Source organism: Eleutherodactylus coqui, chromosome 3 (genome assembly GCF_035609145.1).
Source record: "Eleutherodactylus coqui strain aEleCoq1 chromosome 3, aEleCoq1.hap1, whole genome shotgun sequence".
Classification (NCBI taxonomy): Eukaryota; Metazoa; Chordata; class Amphibia; order Anura; family Eleutherodactylidae; genus Eleutherodactylus; species Eleutherodactylus coqui.
Window position 1 is genome coordinate 69,647,190 of NC_089839.1, and position 18,764 is coordinate 69,665,953.

At 45.0% G+C, this 18,764-nt stretch overlaps 1 protein-coding gene across 1 annotated transcript in view; it reads right to left on the minus strand.

Moving 5' to 3' along the window:
• LOC136620761 (protocadherin Fat 4-like) overlaps positions 1–18,764 on the minus strand; it is a 120,594-nt gene that overhangs the window by 75,305 nt on the left and 26,525 nt on the right. Inside the window, exons 10-14 of the mRNA XM_066595734.1 lie at positions 16,256–16,404; positions 5,524–5,816; positions 4,694–4,963; positions 3,432–3,569; positions 201–417 (exon numbers count right to left, since the gene is read on the minus strand). Coding sequence (XP_066451831.1) covers positions 201–417; positions 3,432–3,569; positions 4,694–4,963; positions 5,524–5,816; positions 16,256–16,404 — 1,067 coding nt within the window. The remainder of the gene's footprint in view (positions 1–200; positions 418–3,431; positions 3,570–4,693; positions 4,964–5,523; positions 5,817–16,255; positions 16,405–18,764) is intronic.

The window sequence follows — 18,764 nt, forward strand, 5'->3', positions numbered from 1 at the left end:
ACTTTTTTAAAAACTTTTTTGCAGATTCACGAAGGCAAAACTTGTCCACAGAATGCAGAAAGATGCTCTCAAAAGATATAGTACAAGGTTTCATGTACTACTGATTTATACATAAAGTTATAATGATTGTTACACTTTATATACATCCCAAGCAACAGGTTTAGTTTGTAGATTCTCTTAATACATGAGGCTACAGTTACCTCTGACAGTGGCCCTGTTCTGAGAGTGATGGTTTCTTGGGCTATATGCAATCACTGTCAACACATGCTCTGCCTTGGCCTCAAAGTCTAAAGGCTTTAGGTTGGAGATAAAACCAGACTCTTTTCCAATGTAGAATAAGTCAGAGGCCTCAGTGAAGGAATATAAAATGGCAGCATTGGATCCAGTATCGGTATCCATGGCAGAAACATTTAATATCTGTGAATACAAAATAATGCATTTTCCAGTTTTATGTATCTGAACATGAAGACTTGAGGGCAGTTATCATTTATAGTAAAATCCAAACATCAGATTTTCCACCAGAGGAGATGCTCATTCTTATCCATGACTGGTTGGCCAACTTTCTAACATAATTTGCGTTTACATTACTCAGGATTTTCAAGTTCAATACCTTCTATGAGAGAGTGGAATCATTCTTGATTAGAGCACAGATTGTCAAGCTTTTACAGAATGTGAGCCACTTTCAACATTGAGTGATGGCAACGTTTACATAAAGCTACATGGAAACTTTGATACGTACTTTGACAAACATTGCTCAGCCAAAGATCTCATTATGGCCCTGTGTATGTGTGTATGAATGCGGTTGCATTAAAACACACAAGTTGCTGCAATCGTAACCCGTCAATTGCCAAAAATCGTAACCTGATGGATTTCTTGTGATTAGCATTGATTGAATCAAAGAGTTGAACCCTGTTTCAGGTCGAACTTTACTAAAAGTTCAATTTGACAGGAACCTGAACCTCAATGGGTTCATCTCAGCTGAACCTTTGGAGAAGAAGAATCTTCCATCTCCTTCCTCTCTCTCTCCTCTTCCTTCTTCTTCCTCCTCTTCCTTCTTCATTCTCATCTTCCTTCCTCTTTTGCTTTCTCATCTTTCTGCTTCTTTCTCATCTTCCTTCTTCTGATTTTTCATCTTCCTTCTTCTTCTTTCTCCTCTTCCTTCTTCTAATTCATCTTCCGCCTCTTTCTTTTTGCCTCCTCCTTTTTCTTCATCTTACTTCTTCCTTCCTCTTTGTTAAGAAAATTGTAGATCAATGTATCAGTTAATTGATCTGCTATTAGCTTGTAGACTAGGAAGATATAGCATGCTGCTAGTATAAGTAGTGAAGGGGTTAAACTAAACCTTTTCTATATACCAGTAAATGGTATGGGATAAAGACAGACAGAAGATAAGACTCTCAGACTGCCTCCCTTGCATTCCTTCACACTGAATTCATAACGGTTTCATTGTATGTTATAGTTACACCTTAAAGGTGTAACTTATGTTAATCATTTTAGTGGTAGCCTATCATGTATTCTTAGTAATTTTGGAGGTATATACTTTTCCAGTGATGTCATTTATGGCATATAAACCACATACAACTTTGAATACATTAGAAATCATTTGATACCGCAACAGGCTCGTGTGATTTGTATTTCTCCTATGGGCCCAGACTTCTACACGAGATCTGGGATTGTCTTCTCCTTGGTAAACACATAAGTTCTCCTTACACTCTTCTTTCCTCTTCCTTTTTCTTCTTTCATCTTCCGCCTTCTTTTTTCCTGTTCCTTCTTCTTCATCTCCCCCCTACTTCTTCTTCCTTCTTCTTTAGTGTTATACACCAGTTTCAGGGGCATTGGTGGAATTCAAGCATAGTTCAAACAAATTCAGACTGAACCAAACGTTTTGACCAAATTCAGCTAAGAGGCCAAACCGAACTTACTTGCGATTGTTAGAATGTGCCAACTTACAAGCTGCAACCTGTCTATATTCACTTACATTATAATGCAATGTAGCAGGACCATGGTATAACCTTTGGCTGTGCAATGTGTGTGGTCCTACTCATTGACAGGCAGAAAAACACTAAGTGATTGAATGAGAGCTGAGAGCTGCCCCTGATTGGTACCTGCGCTCAGCCAATCAGAGGCAGCACTCACTCACCCATTCATGAATTCATGAATGGGTGAGTGAGAGCTGCCTCTGATTGGTGAGGGCTGTGACCAATCAGAGGCAGCCCATTCAGCAGGCAGGGATTTTAAATACCCGCCTGCTGAATACTACACAGAGCAGTTCAGGAGAACTGCCGGCCGGCCGCAGCTGAACTCCGGCTGCAGGGACAAGGTGAGTATATATATATTTTTTATTTTACGCATTTTAGGATGATTTTCAGGGAAGGGCTTATATTTTTAAGCCCTTCCCGAAAATTCATCCCACGCTCGCCGGCAGCCCATTGCTTTCAATGGAGGCAGCTGTATTGCCGGCTCCATTGAATTCAATGGGCGAACATCATTCTTCTCTGCCACAGCTGTTACAGCTGTGGCAGACGAGAATGCTCTTTGTAGTATATGTTCTCGATGGGGTCGGCGCTGCTGCCACCGGCCCCATTGAGCGCATATATTAAAACACAAGGAATCGCAGATAGGCGCGATCAGCGATTCCTCGTGCCTGACGGTCGTTTTGCTGCGACGATAAACGCGGCTAGGTGCAGATTTTTCCGGCAATTTTGTGGCCCCGGTCACACGATTTGCGGATGCGCATCCGTCATGGGATCCGCAAATCGCGCGAAAAAACGCCCGTCTGACCGAGGCCTAAATGTCATTATGCCAAATATCCAACTAAATCATTAAATTAAACTTTGGTGGCTTTTTTACCGTCCTGAGCCACTGCTGCTTTCTAGCCAGCTTTAGTTTTCCATATTGTTTTTTAAAATGGCCACCAGGGAGTACAAAAACTACATCTCCCACAATGCCCCACTGCCAGTTATTGACAAATGCACATTCACAACTGTACAAACTGTGTCATCATTGCAGAATTTAAAGATACTGAGCATGCCTGACCAGTAAAACAGCCGAGCCTGCAGGTCATAACCATTGGGTACAAATTTGAAGCAATATCTCAGCAGCTTTGTAAACAAATGATAACATCATATTGCAAAATTACATATTATCGCCTTATAAAGCATATAACTTTCACTTTGAATTGCTGGAATACCCCTTTAACACTGATGGCCTAATCTTTCGATAAGCCAGCCATGCCTGATTGGGAGAATAACCAATCAGCAGTATTATGTATAATATGGGACTATGTCTGGTACTAAAGCTCACTCTTCGCTTAGCCCCATTTGTTTCTTCAGAAGTTGTTTTGTCATGCTTGGCATGTTATTTAAGAAAATGTTGGGATAAATAATATATAATTTTTAATAAAATATAGTGTATGTATGGTGTATTATTACCACATGAGGAGGTTCATTCTCTTTCACTGTAACGTTGTATAACTTGCTTTTGAAGATGGGGCCGTTATCATCAACATCTTGAACATCAACATGGATCACAGTTGTAGAAGACAATGGTGGGATTCCAGAATCTCGAGCCTGCACAAAAATCATCATAATATAAGATCCCACGTGGATTCTGAAGAATCATTGAGGCATTACTTAGTCTGCAACAAAATAGATTCTCTGTATAATATGAAATGTCCCCTTTTATAGTATAACTCCCAACCCATATATAAATTACTAGTTTGCAAAAGAATATTCTTAATATCATTTAAGGGGTTGTCCTACCACTTAAAATAGCTTTACAACTACTTTGTCCTTCCTGGTTGCTGTTGACCAGGACATGTGACTGCTGCAGCCAATCACTGTAGTCACCTTCTACAGTCAGTGATTGGCTGCAGCAGTCACATGTCTTGGTCAGCAGCAAACAAGAAGGACAAAGTGGTTGTGAAGCAATATTAAACGGTGGGACAATCCTTTTAAAGGCATCAACGCCATATTGCTAAGTTATGAACCACAAAGAGGAACGTTTGGTAAATGATCTGTCCAATGTCCCCAACGTTTCCACATATGTATCAAAGTGGCGGGTGTTTAACCATGCAGTTAAACACTACTTTTATAAAAGTTTGTTGAAGCTACAAAGTAAGTGCATTAGTGCACTATAAAAGAATTCAATAATTTTGCAGAAGTGGGTTCTCAGTATTTAGTGTAATCACCGATTTAATTAGTAAAGTGGGTGGTCAAAATCCAAATCACATCATCTTTGCCCTAATTTGACCCTGAACATCAATAAATAGCAGAGCACCTGCTCCAAGAAGAGCAACCCCTAAGCCAAAATATATTCATGGTATTATGGTCAACCCATAATAGTCAATGCCTGGCCATGGCCTATGTGAAAAAGTTACGTGGAACCAGCAGAAGACAAAGGGACATAGCGACTTCCTAGTGCTGTTGTCACTTCGTTCTAGCAATCTGTGGGAGTCAACAGCAGTCAGGCCTCACTGACATTGACATTGGTGGCATCTTTTGGTGTTTTGCCATCAATATCTCTCCTTAGACAACCCCTTTAAGATATATTTAGTATAACAGATAATTAAAGTCTAAACTATGCTCTAGCAACTGGACACCTCCTCACTATTCAGTGGGTTGCCCTTCTCTGCTACGGTTGCCCTTCTCTGCTACCAAGGACACAAGATACATCCAAAGCAGTCATTACTCACTATTACTTTAAGATCATAGCTATTAGTTTTATCTGCATCCAATGGCTTTATGTTCATTAATTTTCCAGTAGAACTATCAATATGGAAGGTGTTATTAAAGTCATTTTCCAAAGAGTATGTTATGGCACTGTTGTTTCCAATATCCAGATCAGTAGCGGTAATATTGGCCAAATCCAGGAAATTCTTATTCTCCAAACATGTGACATTTGAGTCTATGATTAGTGAAAAAACTGGTAAGTTATCATTCACGTCTGTTACAGTGATGGTGACCTGGGAAAGAAGGCAACAAAAATTAGCAAGGCCGACATTAATTATACTAAAACATGTTTTCAAAAACTGATTTTCAAAAACACATTTAGCATTCAAATGACCTCCTGAACCTATATCAAAAGATAATGGACTGCGTCATTGTGATTTTTTGGGGGGAATATATCCTAATGTTATGCAAAAGGTGTCTAAGGTGGTTTCAACAGGAAACAGACAGCTCTGTTCCCATTGCTGTGGCCAGGCTTACAATTACAAGCAAACTTCCCACTCAATGAATACAAACTTTGTCTGTAATACCAAGCCTGGCCACTTCAATGGGAACAGAGCTGTCTACTTCCTGCAGGAATTAGCTCAGTGCACGAGTACACCAGCCTAGTAAACAGCTGATGAGCAGGGGTCCCAGGTGACGTGCCACCACCAATCTAATATTGATGACTTATCCTAAGAGCAGCCCATTGAGCGATTAAAACTGGGCTAACTTTTAACATTTGCAATAAAATTACTATTATTTCATTCTAGCACATGAGCATATATATTGTTAATAATAAAGATGTTTATCTTACCACTATAGCTGCTGTTTTAGGAGGAGTTTGTGAGTCCACAGCTGTCACAATAAAAATGTAGCTGTCTTGTTCTTCTCGATCTAATACAACGCGTGTCATAATTGTGCCTTTCTCTGTAATGGAGAAGACTGTTGTATATGTTTGAACAGAATATGTTACTGACACATCTGGTCCAGCAGAGATTTCAACAGAACCAACATGACTGCCTAATGGCATCCCTTCAGGAATACTGAAGTTAGAGTTGGAATTCACAAACTCTGGTTGGCCTTCAGAAACTTTGATGATTATGGTAGCTAAAATGAAGGAAAATAGACAATGAATATTTACAGCATTTAAAAACGTCAAGGTTAATACAAATTTCCTGTTTAGCAATCTTAAAGGGAACCTAGCAGTACCATCAGCACATCATTATGCATTTGGGGTTTAGCTTTCTAAAGAAACCCCTGTAAGAATTGGCCATTTCCCCTTTAACTAGAAAAAGAACTTATAGCTTACTGAAGAGTGCTACCCACCACATGTGCATTGTGCATATGTACCTGCGGACAATGCCGTACTGCCCTCAGCTTCATATATATATATATATATATATATATATATATGCGCTCAATGCTACTGGAGAGGAAATCTTTAGAGAGCTAAATCGCAGTTGCATAACAGCATGCTGGTGGTTTAGTGACCCAAAGGTAATGACAGATTACTAGAGATGAGCGAACACCAAAATGTTCGGGTGTTCGTTATTCGGAACGAACTTCCCGCGATGCTCGAGGGTTCGTTTCGAACAACGAACCCCATTGAAGTCAATGGGCGACCAGAACATTTTTGTATTTCGCCGATGCTCGCTAAGGTTTTCATGTGTGAAAATCTGGGCAATTCAAGAAAGTGATGGGAACGACACAGCAACGGATAGGGCAGGCGAGGGGCTACGTGTTGGGCTGCATCTCAAGTTCACAGGTCCCACTATTAAGCCACAATAGCGGCAAGAGTGGGCCCCCCCCCTCCTAACAACTTTTACTTCTGAAAAGCCCTCATTAGCAATGCATACCTTAGCTAAGCACCACACTACCTCCAACAAAGCACAATCACTGCCTGCATGACACTCCACTGCCACTTCTCCTGGGTTACATGCTGCCCAACCCCCCCACCACCACCACAGCGCACACCAAAGTGTCCCTGCGCAGCCTTCAGCTGCCCTCATGCCACACCACCCTCATGTCTATTTATAAGTGCGTCTGCCATGAGGAGGAACCGCAGGCACACACTGCAGAGGGTTGGCACGGCTAGGCAGCGACCCTCTTTAAAAGGGGCGGGGCGATAGCCCACAATGCTGTACAGAAGCAATGAGAAATAGAATCCTGTGCCACCGCCATCAGGAGCTGCAGACGTGGGCATAGCAATGGGGAACCTATGTGCCACACACTATTCATTCTGTCAAGGTGTCTGCATGCCCCAGTTAGACCGGGCTTTTTAATTCATAGACACAGGCAGGTACAACTCCCTATTGTGAAGTCCCTGTCGACCGACAGCATGGGTGGCTCCCTGGAACCCACCGGCGGTACACAAAAATATCCCATTGCATTGCCCAACACAGCTGAGGTAGTAATGTCGTGCGTAATACAGGTGGGCTTCGGCCCACACTGCATGCCCCAGTCAGATTGGGGTTCTTTACAAGTGGACACATGTAGGTTACACTCCGTGTGCACCTACAGCATGGGTGGCTCCCTGGAACCCACCGGCGGTACATAGAAATATCCCATTGCATTGCCCAACACAGCTGAGGTAGTAATGTCGTGCTTAATGCAGGTGGGCTAAAAATTTATTTGATTACACTGTAGGCGAGGGCCCACAAAAATTGCTGTATCAACAGTACTAATGTACATCCCAAAAATTGGCCATGGCCAGCCAAGAGTGCAGGTGAAACCCATTAATTGCTTTGGTTAATGTGGCTTAAGTGGTAACTAGGCCTGGAGGCAGCCCAGTGTAATGAAAAATTGGTTCAAGTTACAGTTCCAACGCTTTTAAGAGCATTGAAACTTTTAAAAATTGTTTAGAAAAATTATTTGAGTGAGCCTTGTGGCCCTAAGAAAAATTGCCCGTTCAGCGTGATTACGTGAGGTTTCAGGAGGAGGAGCAGGAGGAGGAGGAGGAGGAATATTAGACACAGATTGATGAAGCAGAAATGTCCCCGTTTTGGATGGTGAGAGAGAACGATGCTTCCATCCGCGGGTGCAGCCTACGTATTGCTTACGTATCGCTGCTGTCCGCTGGTGGAGAACAGAAGTCTGGGGAAATCCAGCCTTTGTTCATCTTGATGAGTGTTAGCCTGTCGGCACTGTGGGTTGACAAGCGGCTACGCTTATCTGTGATGATTCCCCCAGCCGCACTAAACACCCTCTCCGACAAGACGCTAGCCGCAGGACAAGCAAGCACCTCCAGGGCATACAGCGCTAGTTCAGGCCACGTGTCCAGCTTCGACACCCAGTAGTTGTAGGGGGCAGAGGCGTCACCGAGGATGGTCGTGCGATCGGCTACGTACTCCCTCACCATCCTTTTACAGTGCTCCCGCCGACTCAGCCTTGACTGGGGAGCGGTGACACAGTCTTGGTGGGGAGCCATAAAGCTGGCCAGGCCCTTAAAGACTGTTGCACTGCCTGGGATGTACATGCTGCTCGATCTCCGCACCTCCCCTGCTACCTTGCCCTCGGTACTGCGCCTTCTGCCACTAGCGCTGTCGGATGGGAATTTTACCATCCGCTTGTCCGCAAGGGTCCTGTGGTATAGCAACACTCTCGAACCCCTTTCCTCTTCGGGAATGAGAGTGGGCAGGTTCTCCTTATAGCGTGGGTCGAGCAGTGTGTACACCCAGTAATCCGTTGTGGCCAGAATGCGTGCAACGCGAGGGTCACGAGAAAGGCATCCTAACATGAAGTCAGCCATGTGTGCCAGGGTACCAGTACGCAACACATGGCTGTCTTCACTAGGAAGATCACTTTCAGGATCCTCCTCCTCCTCCTCCTCCTCAGGCCATACACGCTGAAAGGATGACAGGCAATCAGCCGGTGTACCGTCAGCAGCGGGCCAAGCTGTCTCTTCCCCCTCCTCCTCATCCTCCTCATGCTCCTCCTCCTCCTGTACGCGCTGAGAAATAGACAGGAGGGTGCCCTGACTATCCAGCGGCATACTGTCTTCCCCCGCCCCCGTTTCCGAGCGCAAAGCAGCTGCCTTTATGGTTTGCAGGGAATTTCTCAAGATGCATAGCAGAGGAATGGTGACGCTAATGATTGTAGCATCGCCGCTCACCACCTGGGTAGACTCCTCAAAATTACCAAGGACATGGCAGATGTCTGCCAACCAGGCCCACTCTTCTGAAAGGAATTGAGGAGGCTGACTCCCACTGCGCCGCCCATGTTGGAGTTGGTATTCCACCATAGCTCTACGTTGTTCATAGAGCCTGGCCAACATGTGGAGCGTAGAGTTCCACCGTGTGGGCACGTCACACAGCAGTCGGTGCACTGGCAGCTTAAAGTGATGTTGCAGGGTGCGCAGGGTGGCAGCGTCCGTGTGGGACTTGCGGAAATGTGCGCAGAGTCGGCGCGCCTTTACGAGCAGGTCTGACAAGCGTGGGTAGCTTTTCAGAAAGCGCTGAACCACCAAATTAAAGACGTGGGCCAGGCATGGCACGTGCGTGAGGCTGCCGAGCTGCAGAGCCGCCACCAGGTTACGGCCGTTGTCACACACGACCATGCCCGGTTGGAGGCTCAGCGGCGCAAGCCAGCGGTCGGTCTGCTGTGTCAGACCCTGCAGCAGTTCGTGGGCCGTGTGCCTCTTATCGCCTAAGCTGAGTAGTTTCAGCACGGCCTGCTGACGCTTGCCCACCGCTGTGCTGCCACACCGCGCGACACCGACTGCTGGCAACATGCTGCTGCTAACACATCTTGATTGCGAGACAGAGGAGGAGGAGGAGGAGGAGGGTGCTTTAGTGGAGGAAGCATACACCTCCGCAGATACCAGCACCGAGCTGGGGCCCGCAATTCTGGGGGTGGGTAGGACGTGAGCGGTCCCAGGCTCTGACTCTGTCCCAGCCTCCACTAAATTCACCCAATGTGCCGTCAGGGAGATGTAGTGGCCCTGCCCGCCTGTGCTTGTCCACGTGTCCGTAGTTAAGTGGACCGTGGCAGTAACCGCGTTGGTGAGGGCGCGTACAATGTTGCGGGAGACGTGGTCGTGCAGGGCTAGGACGGCACATCGGGAAAAGTAGTGGCGACTGGGAACTGAGTAGCGCGGGGCCGCCGCCTCCATGATACTTTTGAAGGACTCAGTTTCCACAACCCTATACGGCAGCATCTCAAGGCTGATGAATTTTGCTATGCGGACGGTTAACGTTTGAGCGTGCGGGTGCGTGGCGGCATACTTGCGCTTGCGCTCGAACACTTGCGCAAGCGACGGCTGGACGGTGCGCTGAACTACACTGCTGGATGGGGCCGAGGACAGCGGAGATGAGGGTGTGGGTGCAGGCCATGAGGCGGTAGTGCCTGTGTCCTGAGAGGGGGGTTGCATCTCAGTGGCAGGTTGGGGCACAGGGGGAGAGGCAGGGGTGCAAACCGGAGGCGCTGAACGGCCTTCGTCCCACCTTGTGGGGTGCTTGGCCATCATATGTCTGCGCATGGTGGTGGTGGTGAGGCTGTTGGTGTTGGCTCCCCGGCTGAGCTTTGCGCAACAAAGGTTGCACACCACTGTTCGTCGGTCGTCAGGCGTCTCTGTGAAAAACTGCCAGACCTTAGAGCACCTCGGCCTCTGCAGGGTGGCATGGCGCGAGGGGGCGCTTTGGGAAACACTTGGTGGATTATTCGGTCTGGCCCTGCCTCTACCCCTGGCCACCGCACTGCCTCTTGCAACCTGCCCTGCTGATGCCCTTGACTCCCCCTCTGAAGACCTGTCCTCCTGAGTAAGCGTTGCACACCAGGTGGGGTCAGTCACCTCATCGTCCTGCTGCTCTTCCTCCGAATCCTCTGTGCGCTGCTCCCTCGGACTTACTGCCCTTACTACTACCTCACTGCAAGACAACTGTGTCTGATCGTCATTGTCCTCCTCACCCACAGAAAGTTGTTGAGACAGTTGGCGGAAGTCCCCAGCCTCTTCCCCCGGACCCCGGGAACTTTCGAATGGTTGGGCATCAGTGACGATAAACTCCTCTGGTGGGAGAGGAACCGCTGCTTCCCAATCTGAGCAGGGGCCCGAGAACAGTTCCTGGGAGTCTTCCCGCTCCTGAGCAGGTGTCATTGTAGTGGAGTGAGGAGGCTGGGAGGAAGGAGGAGCAGCAGACAGAGGATTCGGATTTGCAGCAGTGGACGGCGCAGAACTGCGTGTTGACGATAGGTTGCTCGAAGCACTTTCTGCCATCCAGGACAGGACCTGCTCACACTGCTCATTTTCTAATAACCGTCTCCCGCGTGGACCCATTAATTGGGCGATGAATGTGGGGACGCCAGAAACGTGCCTCTCTCCTAATCGCGCAGCAGTCGGCTGCGACACACCGGGATCAGGAGCTCGGCCTGTGCCCACACCCTGACTTGGCCCTCCGCGTCCTCGGCCGCGTCCACGTCCTCTAGGCCTACCCCTACCCCTCAGCATGCTGTATTACCAGTGATTTGATTTCACAGGCAGGAAATAAATTGGCGCAAGACTGCAGGCCAAATATAATTTTTTCCCTTTTTGGAAAACGAAAGGCCCCACTGCCTCTAGTGAATGAATAATCTAAGTTTAATAACTGTGCTGTGTCCCTGCTAATGTGTCACAGAACGTGAGGGTAGCAGAGTTATTATAACTCTGGCAGAGCAGGTATTTTTTTCCCAATTAAGGAAAGCAAATGGCGAAGCCAGCAGTAAAGCGTAGCTGGGTGCGTCTGATTTTTTAACGTTGTACACGCAGCTCACACGTGTCCACAGCCCTTAGGACGGACAGAGGCTGGACAAATAGATTTGTTTTCAGTTTTTTTCCACCAAAAGGCAGCACTGCGTATATTCAATGAACATGAGAAGTTTAATAACTGTGCTGTGTCCCTGCTAATGTGTCACAGAACGTGAGGGTAGCAGAGTTATTATAACTCTGGCAGAGCAGGTATTTTTTTCCCAATTAAGGAAAGCAAATGGCGAAGCCAGCAGTAAAGCGTAGCTGGGTGCGTATGATTTAGCAATGTTGTTCACGCAGCTCACACGTGTCCACAGCCCTTAGGACGGACAGAGGCTGGACAAATAGATTTGTTTTCAGTTTTTTTCAACCAAAAGGCAGCACTGCGTATATTCAATGAACATGAGAAGTTTAATAACTGTGCTGTGTCCCTGCTAATGTGTCACAGAACGTGAGGGTAGCAGAGTTATTATAACTCTGGCAGAGCAGGTATTTTTTTCCCAATTAAGGAAAGCAAATGGCGAAGCCAGCAGTAAAGCGTAGCTGGGTGCGTCTGATTTTTTAACGTTGTTCACGCAGCTCACACGTGTCCACAGCCCTTAGGACGGACAGAGGCTGGACAAATAGATTTGTTTTCAGTTGTTTTACAAGCAAAAGGCCGCATTGCGTATATTCAATGAATAATAACTGTGTTGTGGCCCTGCCTATACAATTCTTTCCCTGCAGTATCAATGGAGGGTGCAATGCTCTGCAGAGGCGATTTTGAGAAGAAAAAAAATATGCAGCACAGCTAACAGCAGCCAGCACAGTACTGCACACGGTTAAATATGGCCCTAGAAAGGACCGTTGAGGTTCTTGAAGGCTACACTCACTCCTAACACTCTCCCTGCCTATCCAACACTTCTGTCCCTAATGCCGGGTGCAACGCTCTGCAGAGGCGATTTTGAGGAAAAAAAATAATTGCCACTGCTAACAGCAGCCAACACACAGCTATCAGTGGCCCTAATAAGGACCTTTGGGGGTCTTGAAGCCTACACTAACTACCAATTCTTTCCCTACAGCAGCTCCGGTACAAACAGCACTGTCCCTCATCTAACTCACCAGGCATCTGAGGCGAGCCGCGGGAGGGGCCGACTTTTATATTAGGCGGACACCTGATCTCCCCAGCCACTCACAGCAGGGGGGTGGTATAGGGCTTAAACGTTGCAGGGGGAAGTTGTAATGCCTTCCCTGTCTTTCAATTGGCCAGAAAAGCGCGCAAACGTCTCAGGGAAGGAAGTGAAAGTAACCAGAACACCGCATGGTGTTCGTTACGAATAACGAACATCCCGAACACCCTAATATTCGCACGAATATCAAGCTCGGATGAACACGTTCGCTCATCTCTACAGATTACCTTTAATTACAAGTCTAAACATTTTTTTAAAGTTTAAACAGATAAAAAACTTACATATGAGGCCCAGTAACTAAAAGCCCATTTAAACGGAGCGATGATCGCTCAAAAATTGCTAAAGAGCAATCATTTGAGCAATAATGGTTGTGTCTAAACGCGCGGCCTTCGTGCACTGCTAGCTGATTGTTAAAATCACAGAGGTGAGGGAAAAAACAAAGACACTATTCACAGAAAAAGCCAAAAATACAATACCTGACACGTTTGCCATAGGCACGATCGCCATAAGGCAGGCACAATCGCCGTAGGGCAGGCGCAATGGCCGTAAGCCCTGGAGATATGCAGTCAGCCAGACAATAAAGTGGAGGAGCAGCTTGTTCTTGGCAGGCTAATATGCAGTCACCCACTCAACCCAGCCCAGATTGGGGAGGAGTGACTGCATATACTAATAGCCTGCACATGTGAACGATACCAAAGATGCCAGCCATAGATGGATGGTGACCCACCATACAGGATATCAACCCTGGCTGATATAACAGCAGGTTGCCCTGTATCTCTATAGTGGGCCACACTGGCTGACATCTTGGGCTCCCCCACCAACTAGCAAACTACATACAAAAGTACTAATGCATACTAATAAAATGCGGGTGTTGGTACTGCATTTTGGCCAAAACGCATAGGCTGACGGGCCGCGCCGAGGCCACACCGCTTCCGTCAGTACCTACGCTAACTCACTATAAATTACATAAAATCACAGAGGTGAGGGAAAAAACAAAGACATTATTCACAGAAAAAGCCAAAAATACAATACCTGAAGGTCTGCAAAGCAGACACGGTCGCCATAGGCACGATCGCCATACGGCAGGCACAATCGCCATCGGCACAATCGCCGTAGGGCAGGCGCAATGGCCGTAAGCCCTGGAGATATGCAGTCAGCCAGACAATAAAGTGGAGGAGCAGCTTGTTCCTGGCAGGCTAATATGCAGTCAACCACTCAACCCAGCCCAGATTGGGGAGGAGTGACTGCATATACTAATAGTCTGCACATGTGCTGTTATATCAGCCAGGGTTGATATCCTGTATGGTGGGTCACCATCCATCTATGGCTGGCATCTTTGGTATCGTTCACATGTGCAGGCTATTAGTATATGCAGTCACTCCTCCCCAATCTGGGCTGGGTTGAGTGGTTGACTGCATATTAGCCTGCCAGGAACAAGCTGCTCCTCCACTTTATTGTCTGGCTGACTGCATATCTCCAGGGCTTACGGCCATTGCGCCTGCCCTACGGCGATTGTGCCGATGGCGATTGTGCCTGCCTTATGGCGATCGTGCCTATGGCAAACGTGTCTGCTTTGCAGACCTTCAGGTATTGGATTTTTGGCTTTTTCTGTGAATGCTAGCTGATTGTTAAATTCAGTTCAACCTAAAAATCGTTGTGCGGTCTTATCAGGAGTTCTCTACAGGTAGTCCTGATAGCATTGTTTCCCGTCGGAGAACAAAGGAGCTGCATGCAGATAAGAGCCCTCAGGCTATTAACTGCTTTCAGCTTAAGGCTTCATTTGCACACTAATAAACTATTAAGTAGCTGAGTAGCTACTTAATAGTTTATGCAAAATGATCGCTCAAAGCTGTCACTCAAACTGTCGTTTGAGCGATCTTTGAGAGATCATCGCTCCGTGTAAATGGGCCTTAAGAAAATAAATTGGGTTGCTTATACTAATTTTAAGTTATATCATTTTCTTATGATATAAAAAAAATGATATAAGTCCATTCTCATTCACAGCTGATTTCATGCGAACTGTGGGAGGAATTATGATTGTTAAGGAAGGGCTACCAAAAATAGAATTGTGACAAAAAAAAAAAAAAAAAGATCTTAGAAGTAAAAAGAAAATTTCTCAACCATGGAAATAAGTTAATTTGTCAAATTGTTTAGGTAATTCAACTAATGAAGGGGTTTTCCAGGACTTAACTATTGATGATCTATCCTATTTCCTAGAATTGAGGATAAGTATCTGATCACTGAGGGTACAACCGCTGGGACCTAACACCAACCATGAGGCAGGGGTCCTCAGTGTACCCAAATACATGAAGTAGTGGTCACAAGTGGCACTACTACTCCATTCATTTAATTGAGACTGCCAGACATAGCCGAGTACAAGAACTTGGCTACACCTTATTGAAATGAATAGAGCGGTAGAGAGCATGTGTGATCACTGTTCCATTCATTTAAGGACAAACTCGAGACCCCCATTTTCATAGTTGATGGGGATCCCGGCAGTCAGAACCTCATGGATCAGATTCTTATCCCCTATACTGTGGATAGGTGATAAGTTCTTATCATTAGACAAACCCTTTAAATTGGAACATATAGTGAGCACCAAAAACAGCAGCAGGCACTAAGTGCTGCTCCTAAACAAAGCACATTACCCCAAAAATTCCTTTTCACGCTTAAAAGGGGATTTTATTTTGAGAAAATTAATAAATTAAACAACAGTATGGAACATGCTATGCGTTTCAACCTCAGTTTGGGGTCTTCCTCAGGCATGTTGTAAATACAAAATGACAGGTACTTATAGAGTCATACTGCAAAAAACCCCCACAAAGTTGGAGGATAATTACAGCACTACAATTAATTCTTTAGCAATAAATTAATAAATAGATAAAAGCATAATCCATAGAATATTTATCTATATTGATTAGTATTCTGTGGATTACACTTTTATCGATTTACTTATTTATTGCTAATGAATTGTGGTGATGTCATCATATTCCACCTTTGGGGAGGTTTTTTTGCAGTATGTCTCTAGAAGTATGTAATTTTGTATTTTCAATATACCTGAGGAAGACCCCAACCCAGGGTTGAAACACATTGCATGTTCCATACTACTGTTTTATACTGTCAAATAAAATCCGTTTTTAAGTCTACAAAGCTGGTTTTTGGCAATGTGTTTTGTCTGGGAGCAGCACCCAGTGCCTGCCGCTGTTTTTGCTGTTCACTGCTGAACCATTTGGAGCCCAGTTAAAAAGCTACTGTGGTGTACCAGGACAGGGGCTTGCAGCTCCTGCAGTGGGAAACCTGCATCATCATTCTATCTTATTTCCTTAAAGTTCTTCCATGCGATTGTGCTCATAATAGCACAAACCCTTCAGCTGAGAAGACCAACCAGAGATCTTTGTTCTCGATTGTTTAAACGCTATTACACCAACATAGCGCCCTTCTTTCGTTCACCACTAATAATGTAAAAGATGGCATTGTGAACCTCAAGATCAGTATATATTAACTAAATTATAATCACAGGTATGACTAGCCAGTAGCTACACATAATTACAATATAACCTATGAATTTTTTAGAAAGAGTGTTAAAGGAAAGTCACGTAGGTCATTTAAAACAGTACAATAAAATTACTACATTTCAGTGAAAATTGGAAGCAACTTACCAGTAGATGATAAAGGTGGGACACCATGATCAGTTGCAATCACAGGTATTACAATATTAGTTTCCACAGTAGCAGCAGGAACATCGTTTGTCAAAAAAATGTCTCCAGTTTCTTCATCAATGCCAAATCCACTATGGGGCTGTGCAAACCTAAAAATATTTTCACAGGATTAGCACAGCTTCAGAGCAAAATTACCTCTGACCACCAGGGGAATATCTGCTCCAGTAAGAACGAGAATAGGAGTGCAGTGCAAGCTAGAGATGTCCTGATAGTGGGAAACTCAATTATTAGGGAAACAGACAGGGCGATCTTTCACAAAGACTGGGATCATCGAACGGTGTGTTGTCTTCCTGGTGCTTAAGTTCGACACATTGCAGATCAGGTTGACAGATTATTGGGGAGGCTGGTTAGGACCCAACAGTCATGGTGCACATTGGCACCAATAACAAAGTTAGAGGTAGGTGGTAGGTTCTTAAAAACAATTTCAGGGGACTAGGATGTAAGCTTAGGGCAAGGACCTCTAAAGTAGTATTTTCTGACATACTACCTATACTATCTGCCACACCTGAAAAGCAGCAGGATATTAGGGAGGTAAACAAGTGGCGCAATAGTTTATATAGCAAGGACTTTGCTGTTGGCTACAGGTAGGGATGGGCTGCAGTTCAGTGGGGAGGGTACAGCTGTGCAATGGAAGAGGATGGTTAGAAGGCTGGAGAAGTGTTTAAACTAGGGACTGGGGGGGAGCAACCAGAGACAGATAAAGGGTTTATGTCAATAGTTAAAGACAATTACCTTTCCCAACTTGTACAGGACCTAATTAGTGGGACTGCCATTTTGTACTTAATATTAACCAACAGACCTGACAGAATAACAAAAGAGTACGTCGGGGGACACCTGGGAAATAGTAACCTTAATATAATACATTTCCATTTGTCTTTCAATAGTTAGTTTTATTGGGTAGCTATGAAAATACCAAATTTTAGGAAGGCAAAGTTCAAACAGCTGAAAGATGCCCTTAACCTTATTGACAGGGACAATGCACTTAAAGTGAAGAGTACAGATAGTAAATGGGAAATTTTCAAAACCATCTTAAATACTCGCTGTGAGTAGTTCATACCTTAGGGTTGATTCACACAAGCGTGTTTATGTGTGTACAGTTGTGCACACAAAAACGCGTGCCTATTAGAACCATTGGTTCCCCTATGGTGTGTTCACATGTCTGTGTTTTACACGCGTGCAAACGCACGTACCTGCAAAACATAGGACATGCGTGAACCATGGGTCCATGGTGCGTGTCAATATTTCCCAGTGGGGAGTCCCCTTGTCCCTGAACACTGTGACAGCACAGTGTTCAGTGACAAAGGGACTCCCCGTGGGGTGTAAACAATCCCCAGCCACAGCTGTCACAACTGTGAGAGCAGTGGCAGAGGATCGCTATGTTTTCCCATTGCTTTCAATGGGATCGGCACTTCTGCAGTCCCATTGAAAGCAATGGGCTGCCGACAAGCCCTGCAGGGATTTTCAGGGAAGGGCTTTAAATATAAGCCCTACCCTGAAAAATCATCCGTAGAATGTGTTAAAAAAAAAAAAATTTACTCACCTCTCCTCAGCTGCCGGGGCTCAGGTGTGTCCAGCCTGTCTTCTCCCTGAACTGCTCTGACTCTATTTCAGCAGGTGGGGATTTAAAATCCCCGCTGCGGAAACGCTGTATCTGATTGGCTGAGCTTGCACCTATGTACGGCACTGTCGTTTGAATGCACCCTTACAGGAATAAAATGGTTAGGAATAGGAGAAAACCAATGTGGTCCAATAAAGATCTAAAGGGGGCAATAAACAAAAATAAAGCATTTAAACTATTAAAACAAGAAGGCAGCAAAGATGCACTAAAAATCTATAAGGAAAATAATAAATTATGTAAAAAGCAAATAAAAGCAGCAAAGGTAGACGCACAGAGATTCCTAGCCAAACAGAGTAAAACTAACCCTAAACTTTTCCTCAACTATATAAATTTAAAAAAATTAATACTGAAAGTGTGGCCCTTTAAAAAAATGAGAGTGATGAGGAGGAAGCAAGTCAATGAAATAGTATTTTCGCTAGTGCATTCAGTAAGGAAAATAAAATGTCAGGTAAAATGCAGAGTTATAATGTAAACTCTCCACTAAATATCACCGGTCTAACCTAGGAGGAAGTGAAGAGCTGTCTTAAAAAGATTAAAATAGACAAGTTACAAGGTCCTAAAGGCATACACCCCTGGGTTCTTAGGGAATTAAGTAATGTGATAGATCATTGTTTATCAGATTTAACCCCTTAGTGACAGCATTTTTTTTGTTTTTTCTATTTTCATTTTTTCCTCCCCCCCTTTTAAAAACTCGTAATCCCTTTATTTATCCATCGACGTAGATGTATGAAAGCTTGTTTTTTGCGGGATGAGTTGTATTTTTCAATGGTACTATTTAATGTATCATATAATATACTGAAAAACTTTTTAAAAATTCCAAGTGGAGAGAAA